This window comes from Scylla paramamosain, chromosome 17 (genome assembly GCF_035594125.1).
Source record: "Scylla paramamosain isolate STU-SP2022 chromosome 17, ASM3559412v1, whole genome shotgun sequence".
Taxonomy (NCBI): Eukaryota; Metazoa; Arthropoda; class Malacostraca; order Decapoda; family Portunidae; genus Scylla; species Scylla paramamosain.
Window position 1 is genome coordinate 18,850,521 of NC_087167.1, and position 22,158 is coordinate 18,872,678.

General features: G+C 38.1%; 1 protein-coding gene across 4 annotated transcripts in view; it reads right to left on the reverse strand.

Annotated features, from left to right (window-relative positions):
* Window positions 1-22,158, reverse strand: part of LOC135108570 (elongator complex protein 2-like) — a 181,414-nt gene that overhangs the window by 66,796 nt on the left and 92,460 nt on the right. For all 4 annotated transcript variants that reach the window (XR_010272352.1, XM_064019710.1, XM_064019711.1 and 1 more), the window contains 2 exons: window positions 9,452-9,635; window positions 630-779 (listed from right to left, as the gene is read on the reverse strand). Coding sequence is in view for 3 of the 4 variants with exons in the window: in XM_064019710.1 (XP_063875780.1) it covers window positions 630-779; window positions 9,452-9,635 (334 nt within the window). In the remaining variant the exon portion in view is untranslated. The remainder of the gene's footprint in view (window positions 1-629; window positions 780-9,451; window positions 9,636-22,158) is intronic.

A 22,158-nucleotide genomic window follows, 5' to 3' on the forward strand; every position in this document is an offset into this window, starting at 1 on the left:
AGGGTGAAGGTCCTCCCTGTGTCTTGCTCTCACTCAGACTCACTATCTATCTCTCCCTCACCTCAACTGAATGCTATGCTTTAAAAAAAATCATTATGAGGTTATATGAAGGGCTGGGTGGAAAATGATTACACTATGAGGTAGAGCAATTCTATCACTTTACTATCTGCTAAATACAAATCTCAGAAAGGAAGGGAAGTGGGGGAAATTAAATGGGAAAGGACAATTTCTAATTTATATAACTTACTATAAGCAATGCTATGATGAGCCCATATCCTGCACTTCCTCCTAATCACTCATTCTGTCTTTCTCTCTCTTCCTTCTGTTTTCTTTTTCTCCTTTCCAGTTCTCTGCTCTCTATTCTCTATAGTTTCTAAATGAGCAGGATGTTCTGTATAATGATATATATATTGTATATTTAAATTTTGCACTTGCTTTCTTCTAAGAACTGTGTGAGTGCATTTTGCTCCCACATCCTGCGTGACACAACAGTGCAGGTGTTGTTTAATGTTCTTTGAACAATCTGATATTTTTATGCAAGAAGTAAAGTTTATGATGACTAAACCTTGTTATATTATTTGTTTTAGTTTTGGATAGCCCTAGACCTGAGTATATGAACATTTACTAACCTGAGAGGGAAAGTGGCTTAAAATATGCCTGCACTTCATCTCTCCCCTCCTCCTGTACTTGATGCACATCTTGCAAATCAGCTATTGTCACAGCCTTGTTTGAAAGGCCAAGTGATGGAACAGCAGCACCTTCACCAACTTCACATTTGGCTGGAAGGAAATATATTCAGTTGGAATTTTGATTTTTATAAACAATAATTCCTTAGCATTCATAGTAACAACTCATGCCCATCTCAGATAATTAATTTCCATAATACAAACTACTGATTGCTGTATCCTATTCTATGTCCAGGTCTCTGATTCAAGTTTATGTTGACAGGAGAATATGATTCCTTGAACCTTTCTTTATATCCTTTAACACATAACCCTCTCTTAATCTCTTCATCCATATCATGTTTACCTTGCAGTGTTCCCACAAATCTAAACTCACTCTTCTCTTCCATTCTCTCTCCTCCAGTAACCACCTTACATCTGCCTACAGCTGGCACACTCACCCAATAAGGTATCCTAAAATCATACACCTTCTCTTCTCTCAAATACCATCACTTTGCTTTTTGTAACTATCACCTTCAGTTTCCATCACAAACACACACACACACACACACACACACACAGCCCTCTAGGTAAAAGTGTTTATGTGTTGATGGAATTTAATATGAAAAATGAAAATATAATCAAATGATGAAAATTATAAGGTGAAAAGATTTAAATATAGTAAAGCTGACTTTAAAAAATTAAGAAAGTATTTTGTTGCCATGGACTGAAAAGACTCTGAAGATGCAGAAGATGTTCGTGAAAACTGGGATGAATTGATAAGGACATATAATTCTGCTGTGGAGAAATTTATACCTAGAAAGATGTAGAAAGGGTAAAGAATGGTTCAATATGAAATGCAAAGAGGTTAGAAATTCTAAGTTAAATGCTTGGAGCAGATGGAAGGGGAAAACTGAGCAGATAGGAGGAATATATTGATGCTAGAAACAAGTACATTGAGATAATAAGAATGGAGAGAAGAAACTATGAAAGAGATATAATAGATAAGTGTATAAATGAACCCAAACTATTCTTTAGACATTATAATGGGAAGATGAAGCAGGAGGAAGGTGTATCAAGATTAAAGGACAAATCTATGAGGATGCACAGGACATGGTGGAGGTTATGAGCAATAGTTTTAGATCGGCATTTACTGTAGAAGGGGAGTTTGATGCTGAAAGGGATAAGTTGGTGAGGAATTTACTAAGTACAGTCCCAGTCAGTTATGAAGAAATACTTAAGATGATGGAAGAACTTGATGTAAATAAAGCATCTGGTCCAGATGGAGTATTAAACTGGATACTGAAGGAATGTAGAGAGCAACTAGCTGATAAAATTCAGTCTAGTGGTGACATCACTATCATAGGGAAAAGTACCAAAAGATTGGAAGAGAGCAAATATTACACCAATATTCAAAGGAGGAAATAAGGAAAACCCACTAAATTATAGACCAGTGTCCTTGACTAGTGTTGTAGGAAAACTATGTGAAAGAACAATAAAGGAAAGATGGATGGAACATTTTGAAATAGATAAAGTTTTGGTAAATTGTCAATTTGGATTTGAGAGGGGAAGATCATGCTCCATGAACTTATTGACCTTTAACTCAAGGGAAGTCAGTATTGTGCAGGAGAGAGATGGATGGGTGAATGGTGTTTACTTAGACTTGAAGAAAGCGTTTGACAAAGTACCACACCAAAGATTGCTATGGAAGATAAAAAATTATGGAAGAATTAGAGGAAGACAGCTGGAGTGGATGGAGGATTATCTGGATGATAGAGAGATGAGAACTGTAATACAAGACCAAAATTCATCTTGGATGAAAGTAACTAGTGGTGTCCCACAGGTGTCAGTGTTGGGACTGATAATGTTTGTAATGTATGTGAATGACATGAATGAAGAAATAGATAGCTATATGAGCTTATTTGCAGATGATGCTAAGCTGATGAGAAGGGTAGAAAATGTAAATGACTGTATGGTACTGCAAGATGATTTAAATAAGATAAATAGATGGAGTAAATGGAATTCAATTTAAGTAAATGTAAAATAATGGAGTTTGGTAAGAGTAAGAAAAGAATACAATATCATTATGAGATGGATGGTGTGAAGTTAAAGAAATCAAAAGAAGTGGATTTGGGAGTAACAGTTACTGAATATTTGACTCCAGAGAGACACACTGATAAAATTTTTTTTTTTTTTTGTGTAGGAAGGATACTGGCCAAGGGCAACAAAAATCTAATAAAAAAAAATGCCCACTGAAATGCCAGTCCCTTAAAAGGGTCAAAGCAGTGGTCAAAAATTGGTGGATAAGTGTCTTGAAACCTCCGTCTTGAAGGAATTCAAGTCATAGGAAGGTGGAAATACAGAAGCAGGCAAGGAGTTCCAGAGTTTACCAGAGAAAGGGATGAATGATTGAGAATACTGGTTAACTCTTGCGTTAGAGAGGTGGACAGAATAGGAGTGAGAGAAAGAAGAAAGTCTTGTGCAGCGAAGCCGCGGGAGGAGGGGAGGCATGCAGTTAGCAAGATCAGAAGAGCAGTTGGCATGAAAATAGCGGTAGAAGACAGCTAGATATGCAACATTGCGGTGGTGAGAGAGGGGCTGAAGACAGTCAGTTAGAGGAGAGGAGTTGATGACACGAAAAGCTTTTGATTGCACCCTGTCTAGAACAGCAGTATGAGTGGAACCCCCCCAGACATGTGAAGCATACTCCATACATGGACGGATAAGGCCCTTGTACAGAGTTAGCAGCTGGGGGGGTGAGAAAAACTGGCGGAGACGTCTCAGAACACCTAACTTCATAGAAGCTGTTTTAGCTAGAGATGAGATGTGAAGTTTCCAGTTCAGATTATAAGTAAAGGACAGACCGAGGATGTTCAGTGTAGAAGAGGGGGACAGTTGAGTGTCATTGAAGAAGAGGGGATAGTTGTCTGGAAGGTTGTGTCGAGTTGATAGAAGGAGGAATTGAGTTTTTGAGGCATTGAACAATACCAAGTTTGCTCTGCCCCAATCAGAAATTTTAGAAAGATCAGAAGTCAGGCGTTCTGTGGCTTCCCTGTGTGATATGTTTACCTCCTGTAGGGTTGGACGTCTATGAAAAGACGTGGAAAAGTGCAGGGTGGTATCATCAGCATAGGAGTGAATAGGACAAGAAGTTTGGTTTAGAAGATCATTAATGAATAATAAGAAGAGAGTGGGTGACAGGACAGAACCCTGAGGAACACCACTGTTAATAGATTTAGGAGAAGAACAGTGACCGTCTACCACAGCAACAATAGAACGGTCAGAAAGGAAACTTGAGATGAAGTTACAGAGAGAAGGATAGAAACCGTAGGAGGGTAGTTTGGAAATCAAAGCTTTGTGCCAGACTCTATCAAAGGCTTTTGATATGTCCAAGGCAACAGCAAAAGTTTCACCAAAGTCTCTAAAAGAGGATGACCAAGACTCAGTAAGGAAAGCCAGAAGATCACCAGTAGAGCGGCCTTGACGGAACCCATACTGGCGATCAGATAGAAGGTTGTGAAGTGATAGATGTTTAAGAATCTTCCTGTTGAGGATAGATTCAAAAACTTTAGATAAGCAGGAAATTAAAGCAATAGGACGGTAGTTTGAGGGATTAGAGCGGTCACCCTTTTTAGGAACAGGTTGAATGTAGGCAAACTTCCAGCAAGAAGGAAAGGTAGATGTTGACAGACAGAGCTGAAAGAGTTTGACTAGGCAAGGTGCAAGCACGGAGGCACAGTTTCGGAGAACAATAGGAGGGACCCCATCAGGTCCATCAGCCTTCCGAGGGTTTAGGCCAGCGAGGGCATGGAAAACATCATTACGAAGAATTTTAATACGAGGCATGAAGTAGTCAGAGGGTGGAGGAGAGGGAGGAACAAGCCCAGAATCGTCCAAGGTAGAGTTTTTAGCAAAGGTTTGAGCAAAGAGTTCAGCTTTAGAAATAGATGTGATAGCAGTGGTGCTATCTGGTTGAAGTAGAGGAGGGAAAGAAGAAGAAGAAGCAAAGTTATTGGAGATATTTTTGGCTAGATGCCAGAAATCACGAGGGGAGTTAGATCTTGAAAGGTTTTGACATTTTCTGTTAATGAAGGAGTTTTTGGCTAGTTGGAGAACAGACTTGGCATGGTTCCAGGCAGAAATATAAAGTGCATGAGATTCTGGTGAAGGAAGGCTTAAGTACCTTTTGTGGGCCACCTCTCTATCATGTATAGCACGAGAACAAGCTGTGTTAAACCAAGGTTTAGAAGGTTTAGGACGAGAAAAAGAGTGAGGAATGTACACCTCCATGCCAGACACTATCACCTCTGTTATGCGCTCAGCACACAAAGACGGGTCTCTGACACGGAAGCAGTAGTCATTCCAAGGAAAATCAGCAAAATACCTCCTCAGGTCCCCCCAACTAGCAGAGGCAAAACGCCAGAGGCACCTTCGCTTAGGGGGATCCTGAGGAGGGATTGGAGTGATAGGACAAGATAAAGATATGAGATTGTGATCGGAGGAGCCCAATGGAGAAGAAAGGGTGACAGCATAAGCAGAAGGATTAGAGGTCAGGAAAAGGTCAAGAATGTTGGGCGTATCTCCAAGACGGTCAGGAATACGAGTAGGGTGTTGCACCAATTGCTCTAGGTCATGGAGGATAGCAAAGTTGTAGGCTAGTTCACCAGGATGGTCAGTGAAGGGAGAGGAAAGCCAAAGCTGGTGGTGAACATTGAAGTCTCCAAGAATGGAGATCTCTGCAAAAGGGAAGAGGATCAGAATGTGCTCCACTTTGGAAGTTAAGTAGTCAAAGAATTTCTTATAGTCAGAGGAGTTAGGAGAGAGGTATACAGCACAGATAAATTTAGTATGAGAATGACTCTGTAGTCGTAGCCAGATGGTGGAAAACTCGGAAGATTCAAGAGCGTGGGCACGAGAGCAGGTTAAGTCATTGCGCACATAAACGCAGCATCCAGCTTTGGATCGAAAATGAGGATAGAGAAAGTAGGAGGGAACAGAAAAGGGGCTACTGTCAGTTGCCTCAGACACCTGAGTTTCAGTGACGAAAAGAAGATGAAGTTTAGAAGAGGAGAGGTGGTGTTCTACAGATTGAAAATTAGATCTTAGACCGCGAATGTTGCAGAAGTTAATGAAGAAAAAGTTGAGGGGGGTGTCAAGACACTTAGGGTCGTCGACGGAAAGGCAGTCCGACCTGGGGACATTTATGGTCCCCTCCCCAGATGGGGACTCCGAGGCTGTTGTAGGAGTCGCCATGATTTTAAAATTTTTTGAGTGAAGGGTGTGTGTGTTATTAGGTGCTTGTAGTTTTGTGTGGAGGAAGAGAGTTGTCTTTAGAGGGCAGGCTGTGACTACCCCCTTGTGTTGTGAGACACAAAGGGAAACGTTCAGTGAGATCACAGCTGGGTTTAATGATAAGTTCACAGCACCCCCTGAACAGTGCTTTAGACCTCACTGGGAGAGGAGGAGGAGGAGGAGGAGGCTACTGCCTCCTCCTCAGATTACTGGAGAGGTGATGAATTTGTTGAAAAGAGTAAGAATGGCATTTTCATATTTGGATGAAAGAACAATAAAAAGTTGTTAATTTCCATGATAAGACCAAGATTGGAATATGTGGCAGTGGTGCGGTCTCCTCATACAAAGAGAAATATTGTAAAATTGGAAAGAGTACAAAGAGCAGTTACTAAGATACTAGTAAGTCACTATGATAAATGGTATGGAAAATGTGGACAAAGAATGTTTTATAAATTTAAACACACAGAGTACAAGGGAACACAATATGAAGTTGAAGAAAGTTAACTGTAGAAGAGGCATCAAGAAGTATAGTTTTCCTCACAGAAGTGTGAACAAATGGAATGAACTCAGTGAAGACATTGTTAATGCCAAAACTGTCCATGCTTTTAAGACCAAACTGGATAGATATAGAGACAGGATACTATAAGATTACTCCTCTTTTGTAAACCACAACTAGGTAAATACACACACATCCTAAGGAAATAATCCATCACTCTGAAGTTCCCTTTCACTCTCTACTAGAAAGACAATGGCATTTCTAAAAAGACATACTACTACAGCCCATCTCATTCCTACAGCAAAACTCTCCTAGCTCTCTACCCTCTCACACACACTTGCATCCCTTAAAAAACTTTGAACAGCTGCCTCCCAAAGGGCTTCCTTATCCATCCTATCATATGGTTTTCATCCTTCCTAAGTACTCTTCTATTTTTATTAGTCTAATTCCAGAAACCTGATAAACAACTTTTTTTTTCTTTTCTGAATCTTCCCTATTTGGTGGTTTTCTAATGATTGTTTCCAGTATACTGGTGATTCAAGGTCAGTATTACCAATTGATAGTATCCACAAGTATTTAAAGTTAACAAAGAAGTGATTTAGCTGGGAATATAAAATGTAATTAGGTGGTATGAGATGATATCAACAGTTGGCATTCATCAGTTGTGTGTGTAAACAATCTTTTCTTTAATGAATGTTACTGTACTATACAGGTTTTTATTCATTAAGTTTTTTCATGTTTTATGAAGTCCTATGTAGTATTTGTTACCTTCATTTATAATCATTAAAAATTCTTAACCACAGTTACTGTCTACTATTGGTTTCATCAAAATTCTAACAAAAAAATCATGTCTAACACAGCTTGCAGGACCTGCTCCCATGTTAGCAGCAACCTGACCATACCACACTTCATCAAAAAGGATACAGGAAACTTTCAATAAAAGTAACAATTTCTATAATGAATATTGGATATAATAACTACTCTCAGCCTTTCAAACATACTCCCTTACTGATATGTATACAATGCTCAAACCCAATACCACCAACCTTACACCTTACCTAGTAGCCATGTCACCACTGACATATGTCCATCTCACTGGTAGTGCTCAGCAGAAGGCTACCATTTTTTTTTATTGGTTTCCTCTACTTAGGAGGGTGGAACCAAACCAACATATAGTAAATAGTAAGCAAATAATTGTTGGGGCTTTGGCACAGCTGAATATCACAGTGGAGAGTAATGTTGGTCTCACTCATACACAATACGACCATCCATCATGTACACCTCTCCAGGGATAATGCAACCTCCATGCATTCACTCCCTCTCTCACATCATTTACTCCCTCCTACCTAGCACTCGCAGTCACTTACTTCCCAAAAACAAAAGCACCACAGAATCCTGAAGTCACATAGGCCAGCCACATAGTTCTAAGCTCCATGTGAACCCCATAAGCAATATAGTACATAAGATTTACCACATACCACCCTGCACTTTTCCATGTCTTTTCCTAGACATTCAACCCTTCAGGAAGTAAACAATTCATGCAGGGAAGCCACAGAACACCTGACTTCTAATCTCTCCAAAATTTCTGATTGGGGCAAAACTGCTCAATGCCTCAAAAACTCAATTCCTTCATCTGTCAACTTGACACAACCTTCCAGACAACTATCCCCTCTTCTTCAATGACACTTCAGTCTGTCCTTTACTTATAATCTAAACTGGAAACTTCACATCTCATCTCTAGCTAAAACAACTTCTATGAAGTTAGTTGTTCTGAGTTGTCTCCACCAGTTTTCTCAACCCCCCAGCTGCTAACTCTGTACTGGGGCCTTATTTGCCCATGTATGGAGTATGCTTCACATATATGGGGGAGTTCCACTCATCATACCACCATTTTAGACAGGGTGGAATCAAAAGCTTTTTGTCTTATCAACTCATCTCCTTTAATAGACTGTCTTCAGCATCTTTTTCATCACCACAATGTTGCATTTCTTGCTATCTTCTATCACTATTTTCATGCTAACTGCTCTTTTGATCTTGCTAAATGCATGCCTCCCCTCCTCCCACAGCCTCACTGCACAAGAATTTCTTCTTTCTCTCACCCCTATTCTGTCCACCTCTCTAATGCAAGAGTTAACCAGTATTCTCAATCATTCATCCCTTTCTCTGGTAAACTCTGGAACTCCCTGCCTGCTTCTGTATTTCCTCCTTCTTATGACTTGAACTCTTTCAAGAGGGAGGTTTCAAGACACTTATCCTTCAATTTTTGATGATTCAACATCTCTTTTGGGACTGGTGCCTCAGTGGGATTTTTCTTTTTTCCAGTTTTGTTTCCCTTGGCCAGAGTTCATTTAACTGCATCAATAATTATAGTTTTCACATTACAACTTCCTACCCACCTCAAAGAGATACAGATGCATACATACAGGATGCAGACAGATAACAATCTTCCCAGCAGGGAACTCAGAGCAAAAGACTAGACCTATGGTGCCTGTTGCTAACATCATCTATCAACATGCACTCTATGCTTCTAACCTCAGCTACATGCTATTTAAATGGATTCTGGGAGATAATGCTACTCTTCCTAAACTTATGCTCATTATAGAAGAACTGTCAGTAAACATGGCAGCCAAACAAATGCATGACCTGTCACACAGATCTTTACTACAATACTACTGACTGCAAGTCTCAGGATACACCTTCAAATACAACAAACACAACAAACTTTTAACTTTCATGAACAGTCCTTTCCCTCAAAAATGGCTCATTATATTGTCCACTGTTCATACATGAAATGTACAGACAACTAATTATGTAATGTGTATCACAAAACAATGCCTTCTTATATACTGAACAGTTTTGCAAAAGACCCATTATATAATAACATTCATGACAAACTTTTGGTTTTAATGAGCATCACTTCCCCACAAATGGTTCATTATAGTCTGGATTTATTTTAATAATGTAAACATGATAAATCTGAAAAAGAAAAAAAATTGCTTACCTATGTCATCTTCAACCTCAAAACCACATATTTTGCCAAAGTTACATATAAAATTTGCTGGTGCTGTGAATGCACGTATAACTTTCTCCTCTGCTCCTGATGCAAATTTGTACTTTCCCAGAGTGGTGATGCAAGCCAAGTCATAACCGTGAACCTGAGGACGACCTACTTCATGCCAAATAACCTGTGAAGATAATGGTCAGTTACAATAGTTCAACTGCAGTCTAGAAAGTAAGATAATTTTCAGCTTTCATTAACAAATAAATAATAACACAAAATACCCTAAAAAAAAAAAAATTAAATAAGCCAGGCAATTTCATCCTCTGACAGTTCAGAATAACAGATGTTGGAGAGATGTTGGTGTCTGCTATTATCAAGATCAAGTGAGAGTAAAATATATTACTGATGTTCATTTGTTTCCTTTACTTATTCATTGCAGTTGATATAACATACATATCCCTAATATACCTAATTATGAGCAAGTAACAGTCATACTATGTATCAATTCTGTCTGTTGATAAAGACTGGGACACTAATTGCTTGTGCCAATCTATACTAATATAAGTCCCATTTGCTTTTTTTTGTAGGGGGTACCTCCTAAAAAGAAGGTGCACAGCAACACACCCTCACCATACTAGTAGATTATTGTGACACTAGAGCCACATGGCAATGGTGATCAGCTGGATGTTGTGGGATGGCCCATGTGCAGCCACTTACCACTGATGTGCATTCATTTTAAATATCCCATAACATCTACTAAATGCATCTGACCATAGGATATCTCCAACTTAGAGAATGACTTGATCTTTCACTTCTGAGAATATGTGATTTTCTTCACAGGACACCTTGTATATGACAACATGAACTGAATTAATATCAATAACTTACATAATGAGTAAAAAGATTAACTTTTTCACCTAGTATAGTTTCCTTTATATGTTTATGTATCTGTATCTAGGATCTATGAAGTTAGGATCTAGGGAGTGTTGTTTTGTATCTGTTACTCATAAGATATCTTCTTTCTTCCTTCTTTTTACAAACTATAGTGTTGCTTAAGAGCAAAGAACAAATCACCACATTTACCAGCAAATTAAGACATGTTTAGACAATTGAGCTGTGCCCATAAGCACAAGCAGGCAGTTTCCCCACTGACTGGCTCCCTGTTTGCACCTGGTAAAACACTGGTAAAGTGCCTGTGTTGTTAGTTGTGTGAAATCACCAGACACTGCCCATGCTGTAATGACCACTCACTCTGGCTGTTGTCTGGGTATGACTGGGCCAGACCAACACCATGTGGACAACACTACAGTTGTCCCCGAAGACTTATCCCGGTTGCAGGCAGTGCCAGTCAAGCTGTGCTCAATCATGCGGACAGGTCTTCAGACACACTTCAGCAAAAAACACTCCCATCTCATAAAGAGGTTTTGAGGAAAAGAAAATTTACTAGTATTTTGAGGAATACTATAGTCTCATCATAAATTTACTGTTTGTTTTCATCCCACGGATTCACAAACTGGAAAAATTATACTGTAAAGTGACAAAATTTGATCATATGTTACTGCAAGATGTGTCAAAGATAAATATTCCATTTCTTAAGAATGAGCTCTATATAAGAAAATTTGAATAGATTCTTACATATGACATTTGAGTAATATTAATGTGGTAAGTATACCTTTGTTGCTTTTTTGCTAAGTGTTTGAACTTAGTGAATATTTGCTGTGAAAATTGTTTTTTGCAGTATCATGTCCACTCTTCTTCTTATTATAAATTGCTAAGAGTTTCCTATCATTAAACCTGTTCCTGAAAACTGTAACTGCTCTAATCCTTCAAATTATCAGTTAATTTAAATTTTTCATCCTTTTAAAATCTTTTAGTTTATTCTTAACAGGAAGGTTTTTAAATATCTATAATTTCACCTCAAATCTAAACACCAGTACAGGTTCTATCATGGCTGTACTAATGATGATTGTCTGGCCTTCCTCATTGAATCTTGGTCATCTTCTCCTAGGAATTTCAGCAGAAAACTTTTGCTGTTCCTTTAAATATATGAAAAACTTTTGATAAAGTCTGCCAACTAATCCCTAACTACTCTCCTACAACTTCTATCCTTCTCTCTGTAACTTCACCTTAAGCTTCTTTTCTGAATGTTCTACTGCAGCTTTTTAAAGTCTATTAATAGTGGTGTTCATTAACATTCTGTTTTGTCACCCACTTTCTTTCTATTATTCACTGATGATCTAAAACTCTCTGTCCTACCCAATTACATGCTTTTGATACCACTCTGCACTTTTCATGTCTTTTCCTTGACATCTAATCCTTAAAGAATTGAACAATTCAAACAGGGAAGCCATATAATGCCTGATTTCTTATCTTTCTAAAATTTCTGATTGAAATAAAGCAAACTCTAACTACGGTGGAATCTCAGTTCTCAAACTTAATTCATTCCTGAATGCCATTAGGTTTGCATCAGTGTTGTGTAATGTCACCATAGTTGTTCAACTTTTATATGGATTTTTTCATTAAAGGAAGTAAATATGATAACATTTGGCAGAGGCCTGAGTCTGATCAGTGGAGAAGGGGTATGGGATCTGAGTGAACTGCTGTTTCATGATGATACAATTCTGGTGGTTGACTTAGAAAGGAAGTTGAAAAGACTGGTAGAAGTGTTTAGGTGCATTTGTAGGAAGAGGAAGCTGAAAGTGAATGTTGATAAAAGTAAAGTAGTGAAATGCTCAAAGAAAGACAAGAGCTGGAAGGAAGGATGGAATGAATAGAGAACAGCTGGAAGAGTCAAAGTCAAAGTCACAAAAATATGAATCCATGTCTTAGAAGTGAACAAAACTGGCTTATCTTTACATTTAACTATGCATGAGGATAAAGGTGAATCACCTCTGTTTATCATTCTCATTGTGTGTTGCTGGACAATGACTGTCTTGTATCTATATCAAGACAAGAATCTAACAGACTTTATACTAATTTTGTATTTAAGCACTGTTTTGACCTGTAATTATCATAAAATATTTTATAAACATATATATTTCATTCTGGGAGCATCTGAGAACTATTGTGTCAAGCACAGAAGTGTTTTGTGTGCTAGTCTTGTACCAGTAACAATAACCCTAAGCCTGCTAAAATCTGTTTAAATTTTTTTTTTTTTATTGTCATAAGGCAGAGAATATAGGAGATAGACAGATATTTAACTATCTCCTTTAGTTTCCTTCCCCTTTTCCTCTGTATATATTCACAACTTTCTCACAGCCAAACTATAAATCAGCCTTACCACCTTTATCTTCACCTCAAGAGATGGAGCCTGCGGGTGTGTTCTAGAAGGCCTACCTGACGAGGGGGGGGGGGGTGTTGTGACATTACTATGATCCATGACATAATGTTCACAATCTATATGCACTCTACATTTCTTTAATTTTTTCCCATCCATTCATAACTTCTATATGCTGTACACTTGCTTCATCTTTTATTTCTATATTCATAACTGTCTGTGCTCTGCATTTCCTTCAACTCTTCATGTAAATCCTCAACACTGTCTAGTACTATTCTATTTTCATCTCCATTTGTCTCACCACATACATTAATATATCTGATTTCACTAGTAAACAGTAGCAATCTTTATTTTATATTCTGATTTGCTTACCATTTACAGATACACTTTTATAATTTGCTTCATGTACATCCTCCTTTAGACAGTTATATAGAACTTATATTTCTTTACTGGGTAAGTGCTGAAAGTCAGGGTTGAGGTGACAACCTTTTAGTTGCATGTGCATCAGCACTGTTCCAACAGCATTATCACACTCAACGACCTCTCAACAGTAAGCTACAGTATCTTCCATATTATTATTATTTGTTTATTTTATTTATTTATTTACTTTTTTTTTTATGTAGGAGAGACACTGGCCAAGGGGAGAAAAAAAAAAAAAAAAAAAAAAACTGAGGTGCCAATCCCTGACCAGAGTTGAAAGTGGTAGTCAAAAATTACAGGATAAGTGTCTGTGTCTTGAAACCTCCCTCTTGAAAGAGGATGTAGTTAGCACTGTGCTGCTGGATACTGAAGACAGGTATTGGCAATGCTGCATGAGCTGCTAGCAGAGACAGCTTGGAGAAACCAAAAGTGGCAAGGATGATGATTGGTCAGTAGAGCAGCAGCATGCTGGCCGATCATGAAGGGGCTGGCATTATATAAGGAGCTGTGGTAGCCCCCAAGAGAGAGAGAGAACGCCCATTCCTCACCTACGCCACAATACGACATCAACTATAAGTGAAGCCAAGAGGAGAGAGAGCGCCTGTTTCTTGCCTACACAACACCTATTTTTTTTTTTTTTTTTTTTTTTTTTTATGTAGGAAGGATACTGGCCAAGGGCAACAAAAATCTAATAAAAAAAAAATGCCCACTGAAATGCCAGTCCCTTAAAAGGGTCAAAGCAGTGGTAAAAAATTGGTGGATAAGTGTCTTGAAACCTCCCTCTTGAAGGAATTCAAGTCATAGGAAGGTGGAAATACAGAAGCAGGCAAGGAGTTCAAGAGTTTACCAGAGAAAGGGATGAATGATTGAGAATACTGGTTAACTCTTGCATTAGAGAGGTGGACAGAATAGGAGTGAGAGAAAGAAGAAAGTCTTGTGCAGCGAGGCCGCGGAAGGAGGGGAGGCATGCAGTTAGCAAGATCAGAAGAGCAGTTAGCATGAAAATAGCGGTAGAAGACAGCTAGAGATGCAACATTGCGGCGGTGAGAGAGAGGCTGAAGACAGTCAGTTAGAGGAGAGGAGTTGATGAGACGAAAAGCTTTTGATTCCACCCTGTCTAGAACAGCAGTATGAGTGGAACCCCCCCAGACATGTGAAGCATACTCCATACATGGACAGATAAGGCCCTTGTACAGAGTTAGCAGCTGGGGGGGTGAGAAAAACTGGCGGAGACGTCTCAGAACACCTAACTTCATAGAAGCTGTTTTAGCTAGAGATGAGATGTGAAGTTTCCAGTTCAGATTATAAGTAAAGAACAGACCGAGGATGTTCAGTGTAGAAGAGGGGGACAGTTGAGTGTCATTGAAGAAGAGGGGATAGTTATCTGGAAGATTGTGTCGAGTTGATAGATGGAGGAATTGAGTTTTTGAGGCATTGAACAATACCAAGTTTGCTCTGCCCCAATCAGAAATTTTAGAAAGATCAGAAGTCAGGCGTTCTGTGGCTTCCCTGCGTGATATGTTTACCTCCTGAAGGGTTGGACGTCTATGAAAAGACGTGGAAAAGTGCAGGGTGGTATCATCAGCATAGGAGTGGATAGGACAAGAAGTTTGGTTTAGAAGATCATTAATGAATAATAAGAAGAGAGTGGGTGACAGGACAGAACCCTGAGGAACACCACTGTTAATAGATTTAGGAGAGGAACAGTGACCGTCTACCACAGCAGCAATAGAACGGTCAGAAAGGAAACTTGAGATGAAGTTACAGAGAGAAGGATAGAAACCGTAGGAGGGTAGTTTGGAAATCAAAGCTTTGTGCCAGACTCTATCAAAGGCTTTTGATATGTCCAAGGCAACAGCAAAAGTTTCACCAAAGTCTCTAAAAGAGGATGACCAAGACTCAGTAAGGAAAGCCAGAAGATCACCAGTAGAGCGGCCTTGACGGAACCCATACTGGCGATCAGATAGAAGGTTGTGAAGTGATAGATGTTTAAGAATCTTCCTGTTGAGGATAGATTCAAAAACTTTAGATAGGCAGGAAATTAAAGCAATAGGACGGTAGTTTGAGGGATTAGAGCGGTCACCCTTTTTAGGAACAGGTTGAATGTAGGCAAACTTCCAGCAAGAAGGAAAGGTAGATGTTGACAGACAGAGCTGAAAGAGTTTGACTAGGCAAGGTGCAAGCACGGAGGCACAGTTTCGGAGAACAATAGGAGGGACCCCATCAGGTCCATAAGCCTTCTGAGGGTTTAGGCCAGCGAGGGCATGGAAAACATCATTACGAAGAATTTTAATACGAGGCATGAAGTAGTCAGAGGGTGGAGGAGAGGGAGGAACAAGCCCAGAATCGTCCAAGGTAGAGTTTTTAGCAAAGGTTTGAGCAAAGAGTTCAGCTTTAGAAATAGATGTGATAGCAGTGGTGCCATCTGGTTGAAGTAGAGGAGGGAAAGAAGAAGAAGCAAAGTTATTGGAGATATTTTTGGCTAGATGCCAGAAATCACGAGGGGAGTTAGATCTTGAAAGGTTTTGACATTTTCTGTTAATGAAGGAGTTTTTGGCTAGTTGGAGAACAGACTTGGCATGGTTCCGGGCAGAAATATAAAGTGCATGAGATTCTGGTGAAGGAAGGCTTAAGTACCTTTTGTGGGCCACCTCTCTATCATGTATAGCACGAGAACAAGCTGTGTTAAACCAAGGTTTAGAAGGTTTAGGACGAGAAAAAGAGTGAGGAATGTACGCCTCCATGCCAGACACTATCACCTCTGTTATGTGCTCAGCACACAAAGACGGGTCTCTGACACGGAAGCAGTAGTCATTCCAAGGAAAATCAGCAAAATACCGCCTCAGGTCCCCCCAACTAGCAGAGGCAAAACGCCAGAGGCACCTTCGCTTAGGGGGATCCTGAGGAAGGATTGGAGTGATAGGACAAGATAAAGATATGAGATTGTGATCGGAGGAGCCCAACGGAGAAGAAAGGGTGACAGCATAAGCAGAAGGATTAGAGGTCAGGAAAAGGTCAAGAATGTTGGGCGTATCTCCAAGACGGTCAGGAATACGAGTAGGGTGTTGCACCAATTGCTCTAGGTCATGGAGGATAGCAAAGTTGTAGGCTAGTTCACCAGGATGGTCAGTGAAGGGAGAGGAAAGCCAAAGCTGGTGGTGAACATTGAAGTCTCCAAGAATGGAGATCTCTGCAAAAGGGAAGAGGGTCAGAATGTGCTCCACTTTGGAAGTTAAGTAGTCAAAGAATTTCTTATAGTCAGAGGAGTTAGGAGAGAGGTATACAGCACAGATAAATTTAGTATGAGAATGACTCTGTAGTCGTAGCCAGATGGTGGAAAACTCGGAAGATTCAAGAGCATGGGCACGAGAGCAGGTTAAGTCATTGCGCACATAAACGCAGCATCCAGCTTTGGATCGAAAATGAGGATAGAAAAAGTAGGAGGGAACAGAAAAGGGGCTACTGTCAGTTGCCTCAGACACCTGAGTTTCAGTGAGGAAAAGAAGATGAGGTTTAGAAGAGGAGAGGTGGTGTTCTACAGATTGAAAATTAGATCTTAGACCGCGAATGTTGCAGAAGTTAATGAAGAAAAAGTTGAGGGGGGTGTCAAGACACTTAGGGTCGTCGACGGAAAGGCAGTCCGACCTGGGGACATTTATGGTCCCCTCCCCAGATGGGGACTCCGAGGCTGGTGTAGGAGTCGCCATAATTTTAAAATTTTTTGAGTGAAGGGTGTGTGTGTTATTAGGTGCTTGTAGTTTTGTGTGGAGGAAGAGAGTTGTCTTTAGAGGGCAGGCTGTGACTACCCCCTTGTGTTATGAGACACAAAGGGAAACGTTCAGTGAGGTCACAGCTGGGTTTAATGATAAGTTCACAGCACCCCCTGAACAGTGCTTTAGACCTCACTGGGAGTAATTATCGTTTCGGCAGTCTGCAGTATACACCCCTTGTGTGATGCTATGATGCTAGTTGCCTGCCACTGCCATGACTTGACTGCTCCCCGCAGCATGGTGTGAGGTTTGTGTGCCCCTACAGACTAAGACAGTGAGTACTTGATACTGAGGTGTGTGTGTGTGTGTGTGTGTGTGTGTATATTTACCTAGTTGTATTTACTTATCATGCTTTATGGGAAAAGAGCTATGCTCGTGCTGTCCCATCTCCATATCTTTTAATATCCAACTTAGCCTTGAATCCATGTATACTTTCTGCATTTACTATCTCCTCATCCAGACTGTTCCATACATCAATACTTCCATATGGGAAACTACTTTTTGACATCTCTTCTACAAGCACTCCTCTTCAGCCTCTTCCCATGTCCTCTAGTGTCCCATGTATCCCAGACCATTAAGTCGCTCCAGTCCACCTCCTCTACTCCCTCATATGCTTTATATATTGCGATCAAGTCTCCCCTTTCTCTCCTCTTTTCCAACGTTGGTAGATGTAGCCTTTCCAGTCTCTCTTCATATGACAAGTCCCTGTTACTTGGTACCATCTTTGTAGCTGCTCTCTGAACTCTCCAACTTCCTTATATCCTTTTTCTTGTACAGCAACCACACTACTGCTGCATATTCTAGTCTAGGTCTTATCAGCAACACGATCATCTTCCTCGCTGCACAAGACTTTCTTCTTTCTCTCACCCCTATTCTGTCCACTTCTCTAATACAAGAGTTAACCAGTATTCTCAATCATTCATCCCTTTTTCTGGTAAACTCTGAAACTTCCTGCCTGCTTCTGTATTTCCACCTTCCTATGACTTGAATTCCTTCAAGAGGGAGGTTTCAAGACACTTATTCATAAGTTTTTGACTACTGCTTTGACCCTTTTATGGGACTGGCATTTCAGTGGGCACTTTTTTTTATTGGATTTTTGTTGCCCTTGGCCAGTGTTCCTCCTACATAGAAAAAGAAAAAAAAAAGAAAGCTTGATGGTCTGTTTTGAGCTAGTAAAACCCATTCTGAAACAATGGTAGTATGATAATAATAAATATAAAAATTAAAATAATGATAATAATAATAGTCATAATGATAATATAATAATAATAAAAACAATAACTATAAATATGGTAATAACAATATTGATGTTAATGATAATGAGAATGATAATGAGGATAACATTAACAATCAATGATGATGATGATGATGATGATGATGATGATGATGATGATGATGATGATGATGATGATGATGATAATAATAATAATAATAATAATAATAATAAATACCAACAACAAACAATAACAATAATAATAACAAAAATAATGACAATAATAGTGATATGATAATAGCAGCATTAATATTGGTGATCTAAATGGAGAATAATGAGATATATGGTAGTTATAATAGGAATAATACTTGTAATGTAATGAGGTAAGAAAACAAAAAAATATGCTAAATAATGATATACAGCCATAACAAGGTTTATGATGACGAATAAAAGACGTTAATATAATAATGTTTTACAAAAGTATTGCTCTTGTAAATAACTGAAGATCTTACTCGTTGAGAAAAAAAGTTAAAATAACCTTCTATATATAGAAGGTTAATATGGTACATAATGGAAAAATATGGATAATTGCAGTTTTGAGGGAAAATAGATATCTTGAATTAGATAATATCAAAGTGATCTTTGAAGTGACAGAATATATGATAAATGAAAGAATAGATATTGAAGCAATTAAATAAAAAAAAAATAAATAAATACTTATATCTGATGTATTGAGGCAAATATTGAGGAACTGATGAATGAGAAATATTGGAGGCATATTTAAAGAAAGATAAGTGAGGATCTATTGACGATTATGTAGAACAATGTATATACACAAGTTATCAAGATTAAATATGGAAGTGAGAAAATAGAGGAGGAAATATAGATTCATGAAAGAAAGATGTTGAATTGAAAAAATTGGTGTTAAGAAAAATACAGGAGATACGAGTATGTTGATAAATTGTAGAAAATATATTTAGTGATATGTGAAGAGTTATGTATGTTGTGAAAAATACGAGTCAATGGAAATTGATGTATGAGGAATCTCACAGGAAAATATCTTTTAGAGAGAATATAGAAGATTGATGAATGAAAAAAATGAGAATCTTGTCTTCTTAAATTGATTACTGAGATGAAATTACAGTAAAATCCCTCTTATCCGGCATCAACGGGACCGCCGACATGCCGGATACTTGAAGCATGCCGGATACTTGAATAGAAGTGAAATTATGTCCACAATCACCACCCTACACTCACGCATTTTACCATAACAAAGATCAGCTGATTGCCGTGCCGCGTGTCGCCACCCGCGCTGCCACCTCACACTCACCAACACACAATACTACTGTACTAACATTCTCTTTAATACTTTCCTCTTATAAATAAGTTGATGGGTTCCAAAAATAAAGTACGTATACACTTATTTGCTTTATTCAATATTAGCCAACATGTATAGCATACAATAAAGATATGAAAATGTACGAGTGTTTGTGACACTTTTTCGCTCCCCACACCTCTCATTCAACACCCTCCGGGTCATCAACATCATCAGATTCTGTACTTGTTTGCCCCACTTTTTTTCCCTTACAAGCTACTTTAAAATAGTTTCTAATGTCTCCTTGTTTGCAGCTCCTTCTTCTTTGCCGCAAAAACTCATTCTCAATGCAGTGAAGGGTCATAACATCTCAGATTGACATGTATGTGCACTGCTCAGCAAACCTGACAAAGCCAGCTATGCGTTTCGCAGCCTGTTCCCAAGTTACTTTAGGCTCATTATCATCATCATCATCATAACTATCATCACTACTTTTCTCTAAATGATCTACTACAGTGTTGATAAGTTCCTCGTCTGTGAGAGTGAATGATACGGCCTGATTTTCGTCCACGTCCACCCATTCCTGTAACGCTTCATCTGTCACTTTAAGTTGCACATTTCCCCCCATTTCCCTCAGCTCGCTCACCACCGAATTTTTCATGCCACCTACAAACCCTCCAAACTCCTCATCATCCTTATCATCACACATCATCAAAGGGTACAATTTGCGCCAACATCACATCAATGTTTGCCTTTTAACGTCTAGCCAAGCAAGTGAAGCCATGAATATCGCATCCTTAACATTAAACTGTTTTTGGAACTCGGGGATTGTGCCGTCCTCATAATTAATCATAATTTAATAAATTTTATGAGTACGCATTGATTTTTTATTGATTTTAAGGCTTGGGGAAAAATGTGCCGGATACTCGAATGCCGGATGAGAGGGATTTTACTGTATACACTTATTGAAATTGAAGAAGTTATTAGATGAAGGTGTATAATGTGGGTGACTGAAGAAGTGAGTAATTATTATAATATTAAAGGTTCAGTAAGCATAAGAAAAATATGTAGCAGAAAAATTGGTATATGAAGAGTAACAGGAATTTAAGTTGAAATTGAGTAAGCACAAATTAAAAATATAGGAAGATAAAAGCTGAGAGATGAAGTAGATGAAGGCAAGTTTGATAATTTGATAAACAGATGTATCTGATATAATTAATCCTTGTGCACATTAAATCTTGTGCTTAGCTAACTTGCACACTAAGTCATTCACAAGGGTATTAGTGAGCCCACTAGAAAACATCATGTAGAAAAACAAATATAAATATATATTGTTTGGATTAATCTTTATGAATGTGCTTACTCAAGTTATTGAAAGATAGCCAAGGAAAATTGAGTGAAAAATAAGAATATGATTGATATTTTATGTATATGTGTGCAAATATATAAGGATGGATATAAAAGAAATAACATGCCATAAGTTGCTGAAGTATAATGGTATAGTTATGGGTAGCTGTGAAATTATAACATTGGGGTGGCAAATATGAAATTGTATGAGAAACTGTGATAGAAGAAGTATATTAGAACCATGTCATCATTAGGCTGATTGGTAAATGAAAATTCCACACAATAAATATTATAAGGCATTATATTGTCAGTTAATGTTATGCTTCCCATAAGTATCGTCATATGTAGAGTTGTAGTATTCGTATGATAACTGCTTTAAGTTCAAGATAGTGCTATCAGTAAGATATGACAACAATACTAATAATATCTTGGAAGATGTTGTGTTATGTAGAAAGATAACAGTTTAATGATTGTGGTAGTTAGTGATGCAATTGTGAAAATAATGCATCTTATGACTTGGGATAGTCACTGCATATCAATAGCATATGAATAATTCAGGAAAGGAGCAGTTCTTATAAACAAAACATCTAGAAGGGCTGAAAGATTAAACAAGAGTAAATAAATATCTCTAAAGATGGTACAGTAAAAGATATTGAAAATACAGAAATAATATCAAGGAAAATGATGAAGATTATGATGATTACGATCAGACGAATGGGAGAAAATAAAATAAATATTTCAGGACATCACATAATATACAGTTGTGAGCATGAGTTGGTGTTTATTATAGGTCATGATGAAGCTGCAGTTATCTTGAAGTACTAAGTTATTGTTGTTGAGCATCGTAAGGCAATTAATGCCTTGATTGATGTATTTCATATTAAGACTTACAAAGATTGGTTATTGTTGACTCAAAATGTGGCTCAGTTGTATAAAACCCTTTCCATGGCAACTCAGAATCAGATTTCTTTCCACAAAATGGTTAAATATATAACTATGAGAAATGGAAATGTTCCCTTCAGTAATATATATATATATATATATATATATATATATATATATATATATATATATATATATATATATATATATATATATATATATATATATATATATATATATATATATGAATAAAATAAAACCTTTCCTTGTATATTAAAAACCTTGGTACCTTGCACTGGTGAATTACTGAGATAAATCTAACTACAATGATGGAAGACAGTAAAATGCCTCACTAATGATACACTTACTTATGTTGAAAACTTGCTGAATATTTAGTTGAGTTATTAATCTATTGCAGCAATTTGTCTTAATTGAAGTATATGATCTGAAACCATGATGTCAGTATATGTTTTACTAATATTG